This window comes from Apteryx rowi, unplaced genomic scaffold, assembly GCF_003343035.1.
Source record: "Apteryx rowi isolate R43461 unplaced genomic scaffold, aptRow1 scaffold_33, whole genome shotgun sequence".
In the NCBI taxonomy this organism is placed as follows: Eukaryota; Metazoa; Chordata; class Aves; order Apterygiformes; family Apterygidae; genus Apteryx; species Apteryx rowi.
In genome coordinates, this window is record NW_020449752.1 from 3,259,461 (window position 1) to 3,281,325 (window position 21,865).

Below are 21,865 nucleotides of genomic sequence, written 5' to 3' on the forward strand. Positions count from 1 at the left end.
TGAAAATACTCAGGAAACCATGCATTTGCATTCATTAAATGAATCAGTGGTGAGTGGTGATTTTGCCATTGTACCCCTGAAATTTTTGGATGAATGCTAAATTTTCATCAATTAGTATACATTTCTTCTATTCAAAAACCGTGACCCAGTTAAAGCTTTCCTGTGCTCAAGTACAGTTTAATCCATTTAGGGATGCTGCTTTTGCAGATAAATGCTCCAGAATTGGGACCTTTCAGTTGGAGTTATTTTTAGTAGCTTGGACATGGTGATTTTCAGTTTAGTGAAAGCATTTTGTTTTGCTTGGTTGATTTGTTTATTGTGGATAATCAAGATAGTTATTATAACATACGAAGCAGGAACAGAAATAACTTTCTCTCCCTGGAGTGTGTTAGTGGCTGTGGAGTATGAACCTGTGATGAGCCATCTTCCTCCTGTTGTTGTGCTTCGGGCTGACTCTGGAGCAGTACTTGGTAAAAGCAGGGCAGCGCTAATGGCACCATCATCTTCACCTCTGAGTGACTGAGGGATGTTTGTAGGACAGTTTCTTTAAGTGATGCTAAGTAAGCTGTGCAAAGCAGCTGGTACCAAGCGAGCCCTGGGTTGTGGAGCTAGCTGATACCCAAGGTTCTGGATGGCCTTGAGGTCTTTGTGGATAGGCTTCCACCTCAGATGTCGAACTGTGTATACTGCCCACTTTAGTTGGTCCTCTTGCTAAAGCCAAGTAGACCGTCTGCTTATCTCCTGAGGAGTAATGACTTTTAGTAAAACTGTTTCTGCTGTTCTCCAGTAAGAAGTGAAAATATGACAAAATTTGTTGTGTTTTGTTTTTTTCCTCCCAAGAAAGTCAAGGGGAAATGAAGATGTAAAGGGAAGACTGTCATGGAAACCAATCAGCATTTTGAATCAGCTCTGATATTTTTAGAAACAAGGCCATGTGCTGAAAGAATCCAGAGCAATCTTTCTCTCCACAAACTAGTTTTGGTGAAAGACTGGTGATGGGAAGATACATAACTGTCTAATATTTATTCTCATGAACTAATTTCCCCTGGATTATCTTGCTTTGCATTAACCTTGGATAAGAGTAAATATCCATCTTGAGAAATCACACTTCAGTTGAGTAGCCTGGGTTACATGCTGACCTGTTGAGTCTTCCGTTGTATCAGCTCCTGCATATGATACCTGCTCAAGGCAATATATCAAGTATTTATGAACTGCTAGTTAGCTAGACCCTAGTGCAGGCCCCTACCTAAAGGATCCCTGCTCCCCAACTGCATCCATTTTCCCCACTGTACCTGTTATCGTGCAGGGACTCAGCCTGCCAGGCTCATCTCCTGTTATGAGCTCTTCAGTTGAGGAAGAAGGTCTAGACTGGTGTGTTCATTTTGCAGGATCTAGGCCTGATGCTGCTAGTGTGAATGTTACACAGAGCTACCAGAGATGCAGTTGCAAGGTTATTTGATCATGTTTTCCACGGCACACTGCATTCAAAGATTACCTGTGTGGCTGGCGGTGGGGGGGAGTTCTTTGAACACACAGGTGACGGTGCAAATAAGAGAGACAGGTGGAAAAGAAGGAATTTTGGATAAGTGGTTATAGCTGCCAGATCTCCTAGTTCAAGAGAGTTTTATGGCAGCGTTATGGAAAACCAGTTCACCAGCTGTGGGATTCCTGGAGTTCTGTGGGATTCCACTCTTTCCTCTTCTCTTTTGCGTTCCAGTGAGTCCGTGGTGGTAGGAGGAGGATGGGTTTACCTAGGTTCATTATTCCCCCATACTGAGGATTTACAAAGACAGAGACTTTATCCCATCTTGTTCACTGGACTTTTTCTTGAATTTTATGTATATGTTTAGATTGTGTTCCATTTCTGGGCATGATGGAAGGGCTGACATGTTTTCTGATAAATGCAATGAGACTTTTTTTGAGAGGGAGAGAGAGAGAAAATCCTTTCATGTTAAGCTGTGGAGTTGTTAGTTTTAAATTATTTATAACTGAGGTTTTGTGTGCTAGTGAGAGCAGTCCTGAAGTTTGCCAAACAATGACTATAAATATAAAGACCAGAAATTTAAAACTTGAATGTTTAAAGCTAGACACCCTGATTTGTGAGAACTCTGGTTCCCACGTAGTTTAGCAGTAATACTTTAAAATTGCACAAGTGATGCAAGTGCTTCAGGGGTCTGCCTGATATTCAACAAGCAAACAGCTGTAGTGATTTAAAAACAGAATGACCAACCCTGAGAAGGGTGGGATGGACAGACAGGCATTCTTCCAAAATCCCATAGAGTAATCATTTTAGTAGCACCTGTCTGCCTCACTATTGGTGTAGGTATCTGTTATAAAATAATTAAGTTTTCAGATATTGTCCCAACTGTTACTAATATATGTGTACTCTTTGAGTGGGCTTGTGATACGAGAATATCTTAGTCCAGCTGCAGCTGGTGGCGTTGCTTAAAAGCCTTCAACTGAAATATGAATGGACTGGTGATCCTGATGAAGTCAATAGACTGGGTTCTGAATCAAGCCTTAATTTGTTTACCAAGTTTTGGACCAAAGCAGATTGATACAGCAGTGACATTAAGCTGTGAAAATTGGTCTAAATAATTTGCATAAACAGATTTGCTATGCAATTACTGGGTTTCCACAGAACAGTGATGCATAGAAAATAAGGAACAGAAAGAAGCAACTGAGGATGCTAGCTAGCTAATTTTCAGATGTAAATAATTCAGCTGTTTCAAAGTGATTTTTGAAATTAAATTACTGTGACATGAAGCACAAAAGATGACAAAACTCATCCTGGATGTTTTGTTTGTATTTTGAGAGAAGGGTAATCTAGGATGACAATTTGCAAGCCAGGTTTTGGATCAAAACAGGTACAAACTAATAGTGAATAAAGTGTGCATTTATGCAGCTGTGTATCTTTGCTTAAAGGGATAGCAGCTGCAGTTTATTTTGGAGGAACATTGCTTATAAAATTGCAGTAAGTTTTATCTTTCTTTTTTCCCCTGTCTATTCAAAAAAAAAAAATYTGGTGTTAGTTTTGGCTTATACAAGATCACCATTTGGTCCATTTTCTTTGACTGTGAGACTTCTGAGAGGTTGTTGTTCTGCAGCTGGGTCCAAAGAGCTCAAATCTAATTGGAAAAGCAACCAAAATTAATTAGTGTGTCGCATCTCATTGTAGTCCATTTAAAGGGATACATACTGGTGGAAAGGGGAGAGGCAAAAATCTCTTTCCGGCAAGATTTAGACATAACTCAGTTGGGAAGGAGAGAATAATATGACTTTTTCAGAGAGAGATGCTGGCATTTAAGTCTCTTGGAGGTGTGGGTTTTGCCTACGCTGCTTTGAGTCAGATCAAGGGTAGTCTCTACCCACTGCTGCAAATTGGCCTGAAGCCCATCTTTTTCTGTCAGTCTTGTTTACCCATTTTTATATCCCACCAGCTCCTACTGCTCGTGAAGATGAAAAATTATTTTTCTTCCTTCAAAAATTCTGTTCCTTGGAAAATTAAAACTAGCACATCCAGCTTTGCCTCAAAGCTACTTACAGAAATGGCATATTTATTACTGTAATTAGTTATTTTCTTATGTAGAAGACCTATAAGGTTTATTAAATTGGCGATCCTCTTAATTCACAATGAGACTCTGAAGCATCTTATTACATACTAAGTAACTGTGTGCCTAAAACCAGTCAGTCAGCCAAAGATGGGTTTATTTAGGGATATAAATATTGTCCATATTTTTCTTCAGCAAGTAGGTGTGCATGTTCTGTACGTCTGTGGGACGATGTTAACTCTCTGCGTTAAAACACTGCATATGTTCAAGGCTGTGACAGGCTGTGAGAGTGAGTGTCCTTGCTTCCAGGGTAAGTGGTAATGTTGAAAGGGGAGAGAGCCTCATTCACATTTGTTGCAACATCCCTTTTCCAAGGGCAGTGCTTGAAATAATTGAACAGGAATTTGTCCCTGGGCAGAGAACTTGTAGTCTACTCAAGTCCTACGTAAACCCATAGTGATGTTGGGTGAGATGCCTTTGAATGAATGCAGATGTCTACAACTTACATGTCTGCATCTGAGTCTGGGTCATCCTGCGTTCCCTATATCAAGGGAGGAACGAACACTCCTGCAGCATGGTTGCTTTTATCCTAACCTGGTTGTCTGAAGTAGGTGAACCTGCCCCAAAGCGCCTSTCTCTCCATGATGACTATGAAAATAGCCTGGGGTAGAAACTCAGCTATGCCCGCTGTTCATGTCTGAAGTTAAATGAGATGAATCGCTCCCTCTAGCCCTGTTGCTGTTAGTTAATGAATAAAGAAATGGTGAATAGTTTTGACTTATTTTCTTCAGCTCTTTATGCTGTGGTGAAGCAGGTGTAAATTTGATCCATGTCAAGCAAAAATGAGAGCTTCGGGGAAGGGTGTAGGAAATATTCTTCCATTGTTCATCTGGTGCGTGATGCTGTGGAGTTAACAAGCTGCCCCAGGAAGCTTCCTGCTTTTATTTGAAGCTTCAAGTATTGACTACAGCTGGAGAGAATTGTATAACATAGACCTACTGCCCAATCTGTTAAGACACTTCCAATGTTATCATGGAGAGCTGTTGTTTTGATATTGAATTTCAGCATCGGCATATTTCAGTGCTGAATGCCTCAGACACAGGAATAGAAGACTGAAGTTTGCAGGAGCCACTGAGCGGGCTGTTAGATTGCATTGTAACTGTCTGACCATAAAGTTTTGGGGGCAAGGACCAAGTTGTTTCCATACTTTAAATGGCAGTGTACAACAGTATTCTTTTATACATAACAGCTTTTGGGAACTGTTCATCTCTGTTCAGATATCTTTTGGTGGCCTAGTTTAGAAACACTGAAATCGATCTGGATCAGAGAAGTGGTCTGGTTACTCCTGTCGTTAGCAAATGAATTTAATTTAATACTTTTTTGTTCCTGGACTCTAGGAGAGGGAATACTGAAGTGCCTCTCTCCCTCTTGTTTGAGCATTCATTGTTTTGGACATTATTCGTGTTTTGTAGTGCATTGTATAAAACAGAAAAAAACTAGTTTTCGGTGATCTGCCCTGTGCTCATTCAGCTGGTCTCACCCAGCTCATTATGAGATATTCCTGGCCAAGATCAAGGACCATGTTTTTCTGCTTTATGAAGTCTGTGCTCAGTTTCTTGGTTGGTCACTGCTCCCTTCATAAAAGCCTCACCTAAAACCCCTCGTTCCTCTGGAGCTTAGGGGCTGGCACAGGACTGCCAGAGAAGCGTGTGGTGCTCGGGATCTGAGTTCCTGTGTGATGGTGAATGGCTGCCGGAGCAGAGCTCGTGACTTCTGAAAAAGCAGCTGGAGGAGGGAGAGGATGGGAGAGCACAACAGAACAAAGGGAAAAGGAGAGCTTGGACTTCTGGCCCTGTTAAAGTAAATGGCTGCATAGAAATCCAGAGGTTTTCTGAAAGCTTCATGTCTCTGTCATCAAAACACAAGCAGACAGTTGTGCTGGCAGGTACTGCAAGTGACAAAATGACTGTTCTGGCCCCGTTTCCTGTGTTCGTTGCTAAAGTTGTGCACATCCTTACGGAGAAGTTGCTGAATACCAGATATGTGGCTTAAATGATTCTGAGTCTGAGATATTTCAAAGGGTCAAAGCACGTAAGATAAAATTCTGCCCCAGGCRAATATCTCTGCACCGAAGTACCATGCAGCAGGATCTTGCTGAAATATAAATTAAACAGAAATCCTGCATATATGTACCTTTTACTCCATCTAAAGTATGAAAAACACTTTTTTGCAGTATTGGAAACCATGTAAATTTGGAAAATTGTTTAAAAAAAAATTTTTTTTAAGCATCCCTGTGTGTTTACATGTGCAAACTGAAGAAGTTCTGGACTGCTTCAGTATAAGATACAAGAATGAATCCAACAAAAGTCATRAAGCAAGGTAACAGTAGTTTTTGTTAAATTATTATTTTTGAATGAGAGGGGTGTTTTTTTCTTTTCTAATGAGGTGAACAGAAGAGGACTRAATTGATGCAGCAGCAGCTTGTTCTTATCTTCCTGAGAGAAGCAAAAACCAAAACATAACAATGTAAATGCTGCCGTTACGCATGCTGTGAGCTTTTTGCACTTTGGAAGAAGAACATGCCATTAGGTGATAAAATGGGCAATACTGAGTTCTTTGGTGCAGAAGGTGAAGAATGTTAAGCTACGTCATGTCTTCCGAACTCACCCTTTCCACACTCCATATACGTGTTGTTTATTTGGCATTATCTTTTTTCTTGGGCCTAATTTTAGTGATTCCGAAATTTTAATATGTTTATGCACTTATACTGATAATCTCAAATATATGTATTTAAAACCTTGCCTCCCACATATAAGCAGCTGTGTCATTATATTGATTTTCTACATATGAACTACCCAGCTTCTTCCAGTGCCTCTGCCTGAATCTGTGTGCACAGCTGTTTTGAAAATCAGGTACTTAATGAGGAGTCTAAATACAGAGTTTAGAAATGTATGTTAGACTCCTGGCTCTGGAAATCTCTTCTTTGTAAGCCAAAAGGAGTAATGAATAAGATACTGGATCTCCCAGTGATTACTACGAATTAGCAGGGCTCTACAACATGGTTTAAGAAGAGATAATCACATATTAGGTCGTAATCCTAAGGTTCAGTTTTCCTAGTTAAAAAGGCTGAAGTGCAATTTGGAAGTACATGTGAAAATTGAGCTCTGTGTGTGTGTGTGTGTGTATAGACACACACACACACACAGACGTGTGCAAACACACACAGATATGTATATGTATACATATATATAGGCTGCTGCATGGGAGGCAGTAGTCCACATCATGCAATCAGATTTTAAGTTCCTTGCTTTCCTTTTTTGTTGCAGGCAAGAGGTGCAGATATCCCCGACATTCCAGGGGAGTTGCCACTTCGGACTTGTGGCAGCACAGCAAGTATGAAAGTGAAGAATGTGAAAAAGTAAGAGCAGTGTTCTTTGGTTTTCCTGTCTTTGCTGGGCTTCCTGGATTTTAGCTATTTTGCTACAGTACAGCTAGTGCATTCTGCAATGGTTTTTGATAGCGTCTTTGTCAGAGCTAGAAATCCATTCAAAACGAACTGCARTATGCTAATGTCATCTAAAACTGGGGACATGAGAGGTTTTGTTAGCTCCCTTACCCTATTCCTGCTATAGAAGCAAAGCTCGTTTGAGTTTCAAACCTCACTCTTGCTGTATTTTTAAAATTTTGTGATTTCCCCCTAAAATGGTTTCATGTAAAAGTATATATAATTAAAGAGAAGCCCAGGCAATGTATAAATTGGATTATTTTCTCCATCTCCCTATACTCAGGGAAGCTTAACAAGGACAAGTGGGTGGCCTATATATTTTTTTTATTTGATATTTTTTCTCTGATCCTTTTTTGCATTTTGCCCTATACCTGTTCATTGAGTGAGTTTTGCACAATTTTTCTTTTTCAGGGGCATTTTTTCTTCTCTGATATCCCAATCTTTTTTTTCCTGTGGGCTCACATTCTTTTGCTCTCTCTTGCACTCTCTCCCACAGAATGTAAATTGACTTACTGTGCTCGTAGTAAAGGTTTCAAACCCCTAACCTGCCAACGGGTTCGAAAGTGATCAAAATTACTTGGCTTGTCTTTGCTGACAGTGCTGACTTGAGGACTAGAACTGCCCAATACTGATCTGGGCATTCAGATCACCTCTCTGTAGTGCTCTGCTGCTGTAAGGGAAATGGCTCTTTGTTCTAGTGCTGAGCAGCCAGATGCTGTATCTCACTTCCCACTTATATTCCCGTGGGAAGAGAGAGCTAGATAATGATAATCTCATTGGCTCACCACCAGAAATATCTATAGGAGTCTATAATAGCTTCAGCAGAAGCGAGAGCATGTTGCAGAGTCAGAGGATCTCCCCGTCAGCCATCATTGTAGCTGGAGACACTTGGGAATAATTATGCCTCACTTCTGAATTTTAAAAAGACAAAGGATAAATAGCGTTTGTTCTGCACCCTCAGATACATCAACCCGGGACTGATGGGCTGTGATGCCTTTCACAGGTAAAGTTCTACTTTCCTATGTGTCTCGTGTAAGGCTGTTAATTTGCACTGCAAAAATGCATTTGTAAAGGTAGAGCTGCTTGTTCCTGCACCATTCCTTAAAGGCATGGGCCTTGGTGGTGGTGAAATGCCACACAATTCCTTAAGGATGCAATGATAAAAGCCACTTTGCAATTTAGTTTTCCTTCCTCACTGAATTCCTTTCTCCACTGTTTTGGTGCATCGTGTCAGCAAACCCCTCTGCTTCCTCGGCTTTAGGGTGAGAAAGTCTGTGTTATTTAGCTGCATTTTGTAACAGTGCTTGATGCTGAGCATTGCTTAAGTGATTTGCATCTTATGGTGTGCTTTTAATGTGCTTCAGGTTATCCTTTACAAAGGGTCATTTCCCGAAGATGGCTGAGTGTGCGCATTTCCATTATGAGAATGTGGACTTTGGCAACATACAGGTGAGTTTCAGATWTCTTTTACATACAAAGCAACATTGTGTTTGTCTGGCTACCGACTAAACTGGTGGGGGAAGCAGTGGGGGAGCTTCTCAAAGGGTTTTTGCAAAATGTTTGATAATAGGAAGTTAAAGCAATAGGGTCTCATTGTTTGGAATTGCTTTGATGTGCTAGGCCAGAATCTGTCCTCAGCTGTGTGGCCACCCCTTTGAGCTTGGAGGCAGATTTTATTTCCACTGGACATGATAATGTCACTGTTATAAGACTGCATCGAACAGTCATCATTGAGTTGTCTGTGATAACTGCATGTATGTTTTTAGCTTGTGTGTGTGTGTGTGTATATCTTTAAATGACTCTGTGTGTGTGTGTGTGTGTGTGTGTGTGTGTGTGTGTGTGTGTTATCAGCTCTGCACTGTGTATTGCAGCAGCTGTGTCATCAGAATACAACAAGAAATTGCCAGTCGCTCTGAGTTGCTTTTTTAGAAGTGTGCAAGCTCTATTCCTTTGTGATCCGTCCATCAGAACTATACGCAGAAGCATTTTTCATTGAGCAGGAACAGGGGAGGGTTGAGAACCAAGAATCACTGCTAGTTGCTTATAAACAGGGCACACCTTGTTCTGCACTTTCAGAAACAGGAATGCCTCCAGCATCTGCCAGCCATTTAGCCAAAAAGAGGCTACAACCTTTTCCCTTGTAAAACATTTCCTGTAATATAGAGTGAATTATTTACAGYCTTTTATGTTTCTGTACTTGACAGTTATGCAAACAGAATTATACATTCTTTTTTTCCAGTCTCTGGAAAATTCCTACTGAGAAGGTGTGCTCTGGAGTTTGGGTCCTATTTGAAATTAATTCATCTCTGGGGCAGTTCAGCACCGTTGACTAGAGAGGCAGGATGGAGTAGCTCTGTTGCAGAACATGAATAAAAGAAACAGTAAAGAAAAATTCAGGATTCATTTCTACTATTATTCACATGTAGTGGCTCTAAGTAGGTCCATTCTACTGAGCACTGTATGTACGTGTAGGCATTTGCAGACACACACACAAAAAGACATAGCAAGTTAGACAAAATAATGGATTTAAGAGGACACCAGTGCAAAGAACTCAGTTCTTACTGAAGCCTCTGGAAGATGGGCTGCTGGCTTGAACAGGAGCAGTCCTCATATTTCTGAAGCAAAATATGTTTTTTTATTTTCAGTTTCTGTGAACAGRAATAGTGTGACTAATCTACATCCCTATGTTCTGTCTTCTGGTAATTTTTTGAATTGGCACCAATAATCTTTAAGTCATTTCAGAGAGAGGTTTTGTGTTGGAGAAGGTGTTGAACAGGTATCTGTATACACGTAGATGTTTCTGCATTGTGCGGTCCTCTGATTTTTCTGTTCTTCCATCCTTCAGAGATAATAGAGGCATGCAGTGCACTAGCAGACCTCCAGCATCATGTGCATGCTGCAGAGAGATTATAACTTTTGCATGTTATTAGTGCTTAAAACATTCTGAGGACAAGTCATTGAATTCTTTTGTGGGCTAAGCAATTCTTGACATGTTTTAAGGATGGCAGGTATAGTTATACAGTTGACGTGCTGAGATTTTTGTGTTCATGAGAGGCAGAAAGTAATTACAGAAGTAAAACCAAGTAATATATTCTTTACAGATTGTCTTCGTGCTGTTCTGCTAACAAACCCAAAACCTGTTCTGTTGGGAAGTCTTTAGAAGCAGGAGCTGGTGCAGTCTAGCTCTCATTTTTGTCGTGTCGTTGCTGGCAGCTACAGCTTTCCATGCTCCTGGTCGCTAGTTCTCTGTGCTGCCCCCTCTGGCMCAAGCAGAACAGCAACTGCTGTAACCGGGGGGTGACCTGGCTGGAAAACACCTGGGGAAGGATAGCACGGGAAGGAAGAGCAACGTTGGTTGTTCAGCCCCATCAGGTGCCTGAGCTGTTTTGTCTCACAGCGTATGTGCTGTGAAGCAGGGAGGAGAGTGGTGGACAAGAGCAGCRTGGGAGGCACTGTGACAAAATGTGCTGGGTGTTTGTGTTGGGAGGGGAAGGTCACTTCCCTGCCTAGACCACTGCTGCCTCTGAAGAAACACGCACGGAACCACAGCCTTGCTGCGCCAAGTACACACTTCGCTGATCGTGTACCTAAAGCAAAGCATGTGCTTAAACAAGGTGAATCAGGCCCTRAATACCAGCTCCATGCCTCTTATTCCTTCCTTTTTCTAAGCAAGATTTCTGATAGATTCCTACTGTGTAATGACTTTGTAATGTGGATAGAAATATCTTAAGAACGGAGCTTTGGTCCCTAAATCTGAAAGGCTAGGGYATTACAGTATTTCCTTAGTGAGAGAAGACCAATATTAATGGCAAAACAAATGAAAGCTATTACTACAACAGCAGTATTAGCTTACAGACTGAAAAATAGGTCCATATAGGGCTTATACATTTTAATCAAGTGGCATTCATTGGTGGCTCCTTTGTGATAACAAAGTGAAGTAGACTAGAGAATAGCAGTAGGCTGAAATGACTTTACATGTAAATGACAGCTTGGCACCTAATAGCGAATTACTGATTTGCATCTGAGGGGGTAGTGGGTGTAAACTCCTTTCAAAATCTATTCACTGTTAAAAATTTGCATAGTAGAAATGCAGTATTATCTGCCTGTGTCAGTAATTGTGTAATGCTGTCTATTAACAGCCTGGCCAACTTTCAGATTGTTTTGTAACGTTTATGTCACTTATAATATGGTCTCATAGTGCAGTGGGTATTAATATCCTGGCATTTCACCTTATGGTGAAATTTTATAAAAAAGGGTTTGTTCTCTTCTTATCCTAGCACCGTGCTAACAAAACTAGGTGCATTTTGGCATGCTTTTCTCTTCCAGAAATGGTCTGGTATGCTTTCAACAGCTATGTACTTTTACCTTATCTGTGTGTGGCCAGCAAGACAAATGTTGCATGGGTAGGAAATTATTGGTTTACCAGGCAAAAGCTATATAAATGTCAAACATAGTTGACGTCAGTGCTGCAGTAAGAGGATGCTCATTACAGATCTCAATAGTGCCAGAAATTCACTGGTATTTTGCAGAAATACATTACATTTACTATTGCATTTATTTTTCAAGTGTACTTCATTAAATTTTTAATTTTACAATGAAAGGCCAGGTTCTGTGTGATACATTTATTTTAGTCTAACATTGGGTAAATGTTTTCAAGTTTTGGTTAGCAGGAACAGAACTGTGGTTCAGCCTCCCTGTGGCCCGTGTCTCCCGGACTAGATTGTCTTAGCTGGATTACTCAGCATCGGTTAGGTAGGTTCTGCCGGCTTCCTTCTCTCCTTAGCTCTGCTGCCTTTTCACAGTTCTTGGCAAATGTCTATCTCTGATGCCTCTGCTGGCTCTAAACTGTCAAAATTCAATTTATTAATACAAAGCAAACATTACTTTATTGCTATACAGGGCTTCTTAATGTTCAGTTAAGCACCCAGCAGGGAGTCAGAAGTCCTTGGTGTCTCTCTCAGGTCTTCTGTTAACATTTAACACATTTAGGCAAAAGAACTCACCATATGTTTAGCTGCAGAAGTCCCTAAATCATACCAGTATAACTTCAGAGAGCGTGTTTAGCATCAGTTTCAAAGGCAGCTTGCTGAATTTAAGCATGATTTCAAGGTGTGCTAGCTGCAAAAGCTTAATTCCTAGGAGCTCGGCATGTTCCTGCACTGCATTGCAGTAACTAACACCAGAAGACTTGGTGTGTGCACACCAAGCAATGCAGCATCTTCCAAACACTGGCTGTCACTGCRTGAGCGTGGTGCTCAGCCAAGCCTAATTTGATTGCAGGTTCCAGGCTCTGTGATTTAGCAATGTTCAAGTTAACTCATTCACAGGTAACTGGATTATCAGTACAGCAGTTGTATCTCATAGTCTCACTGCCTTTTAGGACGTTTTAAGGCTTGTTTATGTATATATACATTGAACTATTTTAACAAAACCTCCATATCACTAAGTTATACAAAGGGGAATGATTCCTCACTTAAATTGGGAAAATGTGATGCTACTTATGTTAGTGCACTGTGACATTAATAAACGAGAAATAGTGATTAAGTATATTGTAAGTATCTTCTTGCTAGAAATAAAGATTCTGTTCTTCCCTTGAAAAAAATTAAGAAATTTTCTTCAGTTGAGTGGGTTTTAGTAATGGAATATGAACATCTGACCAGCTCAGTGGTTTCTGGATCATATTGTTTGCTCCCTCAAAAAACCCACCAGTAGAGGAGAAAACGTGCTGTAATGCATATTCATATTGCTTCATTCGTCTTGTATTTAACACCAGTTTCTCCCTTCAAACAGCAGGGTCTTTGTGCATGCGTTTGTGTTTATGTAGCAGCATTCTAAAAATAAAATCCAAGAAAAGAATATATGTCAGAACAGGATTGGATTACTGTGCATGGGAGATCCTCTCCTCCTTATCTGTTAAGCCCTGGCATTGCAAGTGGTAGGAGCGTGTTATCAGTGGTTGAGGAAGTATTTGAACCAGAATTACTTCTGCCTGCAGAGGCATCCTCTGCCAGGAATTCCTGGTATGAGCTCAGCAGTATTGTTTGCTGTCTGAATGGCTTTGGCAAGCTGCAACTTTCCAGCAAGGATGACGGGCTGCGGTTCAATGGTGGCTGAGGTTTGAGTCTGTAATAGTATTTTCCTGTTGTGTCTTAAGAGTTAGAAGCATTGTAAAGAGAAGTTCAGTTCTTGTGCCTTTTGTGAGCAAAGCCTGTTGAGAAAATCTTTTGGGGGGTCATTGTCTTTTGGTTTGCTTTTTTGGTTTTATTTAATAACGCTCCCAGGAAGGGATGGAGAGGGGAATGTGCTTTCGAAGGTCTCTGTTAATTAAAATTAATAAAATTTGTTACTGTAATAGTCTGCAAAGGAAACAAAAATGGTGAAGCCTGACCAGATGTCCTCCTCTGGATTTAACAGGAGTAGTTTAAGATGTTTCTGCCACAGCTACAAGCAGTCCTCTACATAGATCTGCTAGAAGCAACAGGAATGAGGGAGTGCTCTCTGGTCTGTGTGAAGTCAAACAGTTCAGCTCAAGTCTACTTCCATCAGCGATTTTAAACCAAGCCTGCTCACTGCCTTTAGTGTAGGAGGAATTGCTCAACTCTCAAGTCTTCTGTGGGCATGACAATCTTCAGCAGCTTGGCAGTCACTAGCAGCTGCAGGATGTAATGTCTGTGGTTATTCCATCCATTTGCAGTGTGATTGAAGAGAAAGAAATCTTTATTTAAAAAAGTACCAAACTACAGCCCCCTGACTCATTCCCTTTTGAAAGAGGGAAATGCATAGTAAAAATCACAAAAACTGGCCTCAATTTGGCCGTGTATTGGTGCCATGGAAGACATGGCTTTGTCTTTAAAAACGTCTGAGTGGTCGCAACATGCATACCCATAGAGCATGTGAAATGGTGCTCTGTTTTAGCCTGTCTTCCGTCTCCAGATGGTGTTACCTTCCCCCCAAAATGGCTGTTTGTCTTGCTCTGACATGGTGTGTTCCCCTTCTCCAGACCAAGGCCCCCCCCGCCTGCCCTCTCTTTTTCCAGATGGTTTCTTTCCTATTGCCTTTTAAAGTAGTAGGGGATGATGTTGCAAGGGCTGCTTTAAGGACGTGGGTATATAAAAACAACTATGTTCATAATGTATGTGGAAACTGCTTCTACTAACTTAATAATTCCAGCCACAACTCCCTGAAAATTGGCTCAGTCTCTTGCCAAGATCAACAGATTTTTAAACTTTGGAGTTTCTAGGCCAAGCTTCTCAATGCCAAAAAAATTAGGAAAATATTCAAGTAAGTTCACCTCAGTTGTTGGATTCTTATATTTCCCAATCTTGCTTCTAGCTTGCCACTAACTCCTCTGAAGAATTCTTCCCTGGAACAAGATCACACCTGTGAAATTCCAGTTTGCTTGGTTTTCTTCCAGCGAAACAGGGAGAAATCCATCATGGGTTTTATAGCAGAAGGATAACTTTAAGTGCGGAAGAGTTGATGTCTCTCCATGCTACATCACTATTGACTACTAGCACATTTACGATTTATTTTACAATTGTTGCTTGCTGTAGGCGATGCTAACAGTCCTATTAGTGATCCATTTTTAATGGGCAAGATTCACCTAAGGTATCTGTCACTTTGTGAAGCCCCCTCAAAAAATGGGAAAACACAGTTTTCCAGCAGGTCCCTCCACTGTCCCTATGTACATCGTTTTGCTGAATGAGCGAGTGATCCTCTGAAGAAAGAGGAGTTATTGCTTATGTGAGGTGGAGGTGTCGTGGTGGGAGGCGCTTGCTGGTTGGGGAGGGCTGTCCCTCCTGCCCTCTGCCTCTCCGAGGGGTCTACACACTCGTGTCTGTGGAGGTGTAATACCGAAACGTATGTGAACGACCGGCTTCAGGCTAGTTTGGGTGTTTGCTAAAGTCCTCCTGTGTCTAGCTGCTAAACCATTCTTGAAGCATATTGTATCCTTTGCTTCTCCTTCTTGCCCTTGACTGACAGTTACTGGAATCACTAATATATAAATCTGTTTATTTCTTTTATAAATTAAAAGTTAATTTGCCCACCATTACTAAACTAGGTGGTTACTGAATTGCCTCTCATGGAGGAGAGTTTTTTTCTGATTGTATTTATTCAGATTTGTTTTCTGATTCCATATATGCCCTTTAATTTAAGCTGATCATTTCTGTGTATAAATGGAAAAGTAGAATATAATCCACAAATACTTGTTAAAAGCAAATGAAAATTTTTTGCCTGTTGATTCAGTTGAACAGGTATTTTGGGGTCTTGTTTCTGCAAGAGGCTGCAGGTAACTGGCTAAATTTGGCATCTGGGCCTAACTTGGAAGAAGCATGTGCAGGTGCTCCCAAAAACCAAGAGACATTTATATGCCCTTTGCATTCGGTTCCAAATATCAGTGCACTGGGAAGTGTCTGTACACCCGTTTAATATGGTCTGGGCACTTGCACATCCTGCTTGCTGGATATGGCAAACCTTTATCGACAGATACTTCCTGGAAAACATATGTTGAGTCTTTTTAAGTGTGTGAGACTTCTCACCTCCATATTCTCCCTTTGCCTTCAGATATTTTAATAAGTTTATGTAGAATAACTCATGAATGAAACCCAGTGCAGTTTTTCTGTATCTGGGACAAAATGGCAAATCTTGGATGTTCTGTTTACTGAAGGATTTTGAGTGTTCCCACTTTATATGTGTTTCTTCTTTTGCATATAAGATTAAGACCACTGTGTGCAAATTTGGATGAAYGTTTTTTCAGATTTCAATATCCTAAGATAGGTTTGGTTTTTGTTTTTTGTTTTTTTTTGCTTATGTGCTGCATACTGGCAGGCCAAAATTATTCCAGGGAAATCAGTGCATACTTGGCTCTTCTTTGCAAGTGAAGACTTCTGGCACTCGGATTTGAAAAGTTGACCTCCTGCAGAAATCCAGATTATTTTTTCCGCCTGCATTTAACACTGCAGATACAGCAAGCGTGTTTGTACAGGTTAAGTCTTTATTGGTGCATAGTGGCTATTTGATGACACAAGTAAATCTTAAAAGTGACTATAATAAGCCCCACTGTTAACTTTGGCATTGACCTCCTGCTGATTGCCACTATCATAAATCATCTTTAGCAGTATGTCACAGAAATGTATAAAAATTGTTTTAATTAGTAACTGGAACAGAGTTGTGTTGGAAAATTTTTCTTCCCTGAGGTTTAATGACCTGAAAAAACAGAAAGATGTATTATGTGTATAATTAAAATATATTAAAATTTTAAAAAGAATCCATGTGCTCCAGAAAAATAATCCCTATTTCACTAGTGTTTCATAGCTGGAGAGAGGATTAAAACTCTTAGGCTTTTATATATAGTAAGTCATACTGTTAACAAGAATGATGTTATAATACAACATAACATGTCACTCGTAGATCTGCGAGTATGCCAAGCTGGTGTGGTTTTAATAACCAGCAAACTTCATGTTGATGTGATTCCGGAGATTTATAGAGGCGGGGGGTGTTTTTGTTCTCTGGTGGAGGTTTGACATGGCAGTGGATGTATTAGCTGTTAAACCAAACGTCGGCTGGAGCATTTACATCTTGTGTTTACTACACCTGCCTACAAAAGGGTAGTTTGTTTAGTTTGTGTTCCTGTGCCAGAATTTGGGGGTTTGATGACAGACTTGGCACCTCAGAGGTAGCAAGTTAGGCTACAGGTTTCTGATGTGTTTGTTCATTTGCTGAACTTTTCAACGGGGGTGTGTGTGTGTGTGTGTGTGTGTACACACCTTTGTGCTGTAGTATAAGCGTTTTCATTCGGTTCCAGTTAAGAAGCCTGGGCAGGATATAACCTGATCTTGCAACATCTCTATACCTGCGTTTCTTTATTTTGCGATTACTTGCTGGTTAAGGTCTGTCTGTGTGAATCAGAGTTGCCGGATACGGTCTGTCTCCCAGAACCTTGGGGAGTTTATTTGCTAGTGATGGTTGTGCGATCTGGTTTCCAGGTGGTTTTCAGTCTTCGAAAATCAACACTCCTTTCCCATCTGCTTCACTCAGTCATGTAATCTCACTCAAGGGCATGTGGTGTGGTGGACTGAAGATTGTTCTCTCATTATAAAATCAGGGAAGAACTGTCACTGAGTCCTCAGGAAAGAGCTTGTCACTGCACTCGCTTTGATAACGTGTAAGGCAAGGATATGCAGAAGAAAGCACTTGAACTAATGGTATTTAGATACTACATGTGAAAACGTTTGTTGCACAGTGGCAAGATTCCTTGTGCAGTCTGTTTAGCTGCATGTGTGTCGGTGAGGATGTTTCTAGATCTGTTAATCTGAGACCCAAGTTTTGCTGTGTTTTAACTTGCAACAGAGCCATACCTGTGCAGAAGTTTTCCTGTAAACCCAAACTTTCCCCAGGGTTGGGGTTCAGGCACATTTTTAGTTTTAAAAGGGTAGGCATATACACATGCACATATCCTCACCCACACGTACTATTATAACGTCCAGAAGGCATTTAAACAAGTTTGTAGACTTTGGTTTTGTTATTTTTATCCCTTGCTGTGGCATGTGTGGGTAAACATGGAGGGCTTCTGTTTCCGTGTCCTGCCGGCAAGGCTCTGACCTTCAGGTGTCTCGGGTGTTCATATGAAGAAGCCGTTTGATCTCCATTGTGGATTCCAAAGATATCAATTACTTATTTCCTCTGACTTCTCACTTTTGGCTATTGTGCCAACAGATCCTTCAAATTCAAGTTGCTGTTTTCCTGATAAAGGCAGTATAAAATTGAATACTTCCATTACACATCATCTTGAAGAAGTTTGGTGGGTATTTGATAAAATATGTAAAGGAAGAAGCATGTGATGCTCTTGCTGCCTCTTGAAGACTCCTTCTCCTAAAGTAGGGGTTTTTTTAGCTCCATTGAAATTAACAGAACAGAGTTTGATTCTAGCAAGCAGTTTTTCTTCTCTCCACCCCTCTACTGCATGAATGAAAGAAACATTAATAAAAACTGAATTACTTGCTATGGTACATATTTTCAATGTGCAAGACCTCCCCTGTCACCACCCTAAATTTCTTCTTTCAGAGGTTTTATTCCCAAGAAATAACTTACAAAAAGCTTGTTTAGGTCTGCAGTCTGTAGTAACCTGTATTTGATCAGATTGTGCTATCAAACTGATATCTATACTGTTCTCGAAATATGTATGTTTAAAGCCTCATCAAATGTTTTTCTGAATGGTCAGGGCTTTGGTTTGTGAGTTGTGGTCAGAGCTGACATCTCTTAACTAAACCATGAGCCTCTGGCACCAATCACACTGAGAATTACATCAGTAATAACTTAGAGGGAAGACTCTTTGTAAGCACCAGTAAACCCAGTATTATAGCAAGGTGGAAATAAAAATATATAGTGTCATGTACTTTATGTATGTTTAGAATCCATGAACCTGCCTTTAAATTAAGTATGTTCTATTGGAAGAATGATGAAGCATATAAATACAGTTATAAAACAAACTGCCTATGAGAAAATCTCACTTTTTGGGCAGGTGTTATTGTATGGTCCTGGTAATTTATGTTTAGATACTAAGAAAAATTCTCCTTAATATTCAGTGCAGCTGTATAAATGCTCTTTATGGTTCTTGAGTGTCACCTTTATTTACTCCAAATATGACATGTCTAAACAGTCAGGCTTTAAAATGACTGATTATGGACGAAGTTCCCATTTTTCATCCTGAAGTAGTTAAGAAAAAAACAAACTGAGTTATGTTATTTTTACAATGTAAGTTCAGGATTTTATTTTGAAATGCTGGTAAACTAAATAATAATTCTTTATGTGCCAAGTCTTGCAATAATTACAGATGTAGCCTGGAGTGAGCAGGGAACCCTCTGGGAGCTAGAGCCTTGAGGTAAAAAGGATTTACATGAAAGAAAGTGAGTCATCGTATCGGGACATGGGTGCGGTGTTGCCAAGGGGAGGGAGACTGGGGACTATTTAGGCATAGTGAGGGTGTGAGGCTTGAGAGGAATCGGAGCCTGATGCAGTCTCTCCTGCCATGTACTTTGTCTTGTGGCTGGCTCAAGGTTTGATTTAACGTCAGGTTTTTCCATTTGTTTAAAGACTGAATAAAAACTAGATTTGGTTTGGAAACTCTTCCTTGAGAAATGAGCTTTTATGCTAGTGCATGCATTTTGAATTATTAATGAATTTTAGCAGTAACATTAGAGCTGTGATGTGCACTTTGAATATAGACAAGCTGTATTGGTTTTTATTTCCCCTGGTACATGGTCTCTGCATTTCTTCAAACTCTTTTAAGCCTCTCTTTATTTCTCACTTTCTAGCTACTTTAAGCTAAGGAGAATTTAAACTTAAGTGGAAGATCTTCTTTTCAGAGCCTGTTGGTGCTGTTGGCACCAAAGCGTGGTGTTGGTGTGGGTGAATCAGAGGACACAATGAAGCTCTTGTCTTTCACTGAGCTGGGAAGATGCTGCTTCTGCCTCTCCTGTCTAAAGGGATTTGTAGGCTGGTAATAAATAACGAAACACAATTCCTGGATGGGAGGTGGGAAGTGGGCATGCAAATTCAGTAGCTTAGAGCTTTCCAAGGGATGCATTAATTACTGAAGATGTTTATCACCTTGATTGAAAATACACAGAAGATGAAATATATGCCAAGTATCTGCACTGTAAGAAATGACTTCAGTGCCAAACCATCAAGGAGGAAGGCATCTTTTCTTAAAGGTTTTAAGATTATCTGCAAAGCTGAAAAGCAGTTTATGTCCTAGAGTGGAGATTGTGAGCATGGCTTTTTATTTCTCTCTTTTATTTCTCTCTTTTATTCATCTATTTATTCTATTCTTCCTGTCATCATAGAACTGCAAGATTATCATTATTTGTATATCTATATGTGTATTTGTGTTTTGGTTTGCTTGCCTTTGCATTTAGCTTTTCTTTTCAAAATTCACTTTTCGCTCACGTGTCGTGGGAAGGGAGAGCTCTGAACACAGCCTCCTTGGGAGAGGAGAGCGCCTCTGCCCCAGAGGCACCCGCCGCCCCCCAGCACTAGCGAGCAGTCGACAGAGGGTCAGCTTTGCCATGGTTTCTCCTTCTGCTCTCTCCTGCCATGCAGCAGTTAAAGGATTGTGCCAGTTGTGACCAAGTCCRTCAAGCTTTCCAAAAAGAACAAGTAAGCATTAGGCTATTTTTAGCTTTTTTTTTTTTTTTTTAAGAAGGAAACTCTTTGCTCCATTGAAAAAAGCACCAGAATCTGCCTTAACCATATTCTGAAGCTGTTTTTCATGGATAATGTAATCAATGGAGTTGGGTCTTTTTTGTTTGTTTGAGGTTTAAAGACAAAATAGAAGATTCTACTCTGTATAAGATAGCTGTAGGAGAAGACGCAATTTGGTAACTTCTCATCATGTGTCCAAATGACATTTTTATTACCTTAAGGGGTTTTTATCTGCTTGATTTCTGCTTTTTTAGAACTGTCCATGGGAAGGTTACGTCAGACTTGCAGACTTCTCATGAGTAAATTAAGTAGAAACTTTTTAACAGGAGTAAGTATTAAATTAAAAAGCAGGTCTCGTACTGCTCCATTCTTTGATAACAAGAAAAAACTGCAACCCTTTCTTGCCTCTAAAATGGTGCTTTGTCCTTCATTGCCTGCTGTGCTGCTGGGAGCGCTCTATAAGAAGTAAGATATTTTTAAGATTAATTACCCATAATTACCATTCTATCCCAGAGAGGCCAAAAATAATAGTTGCTTCTAATTACAACTGTTTTTTTGAAGCCTGCTAATTAGGAGTTTACCTAATTACATCCAAAACTTTACCACCTTTGGCTGTGATCTTGTCAAAAGTCAAGTTAAGCTGTATTAGGGTTGGTCAGTATTTGAACTAGAAATTTCTTGTTTTGGCTCAAATCTCAGTAATTTCAATAAATTATTATCCTCTCTTTAACTCTTAAATAGTACTCCAGAGACATTGTGGCAGTGGACATGATAACCACGTAATTCAAAAGTGACTTTTGTCCTGGCATTCCCAATGCGGGACCCTTAAACACATGTGATTTTTGAGAAAAAACTGAGTATCCATCCTCTGACCATTGGTTCCTTTTAAGGTCTTAGACTCTCAAAATCACTCTCTGCCTCTGACGGTTTTGCCCCGTTTCTCTACCAAGAAGCATTCCAGTCAGATGTCAAAGGCGTTTCTGTTCCTGGGCTTTGTTCCTATATGCATGAAGTTTCCTCTGCAGTTAAATCCATACCTGCATTGAGGTTCTTCTGAACCGCTGGAGCGTTCCAGAGAGCAGCCACGGTCGGCTATAGATCCAAGTTGTGTAACTAAATTTGTGCTTTCTTAGTTCCCTCTGCACTCTTACTTATTAAATGCTCTGCTTCACTTTCCCTCCAAAACATTTTTGCAAGGTTGGTTTTTAGGATTAGGTTATGGGATATTTTGATATATTTTGAGCCCCTTTGATTTGGATGTATTGTAAGATGTGGATGAAATAATTCCTATAAGCAGTGAAATCTGAATTATATYAAAAGACATGTTTGTACCTTTTCTTGATTCCCCCACCCCCAGTCTGTTGTATGGTAATTTTCTTAATCCATCTGTCATCTCTTTGGTTGCTCAGGAACAGGTGACATTTCAAGTGTATTCTGAACTGGTTTTAGCAGAAGTTTCACTGGTGCTCTTGAGAGTTTGGCTATAAACTTTGTATCCTTTAATTAAAAGAAAGCCTTCAGTGAGGACAGCTTATCTGGCAGATACTTCTATGATGTTATAAATTAAAACCAACCCCCCCCCCCCAAAGTATTTTTTGTTTTGTTT

At 40.2% G+C, this 21,865-nt stretch overlaps 1 protein-coding gene across 1 annotated transcript in view; it reads left to right on the forward strand.

Moving 5' to 3' along the window:
- ARHGAP32 (Rho GTPase activating protein 32) overlaps positions 1–21,865 on the forward strand; it is a 184,609-nt gene that overhangs the window by 29,489 nt on the left and 133,255 nt on the right. Inside the window, exons 3-5 of the mRNA XM_026071774.1 lie at positions 6,878–6,969; positions 8,018–8,059; positions 8,421–8,505. Of these exons, the coding sequence (XP_025927559.1) occupies positions 6,878–6,969; positions 8,018–8,059; positions 8,421–8,505 (219 nt within the window). The remainder of the gene's footprint in view (positions 1–6,877; positions 6,970–8,017; positions 8,060–8,420; positions 8,506–21,865) is intronic.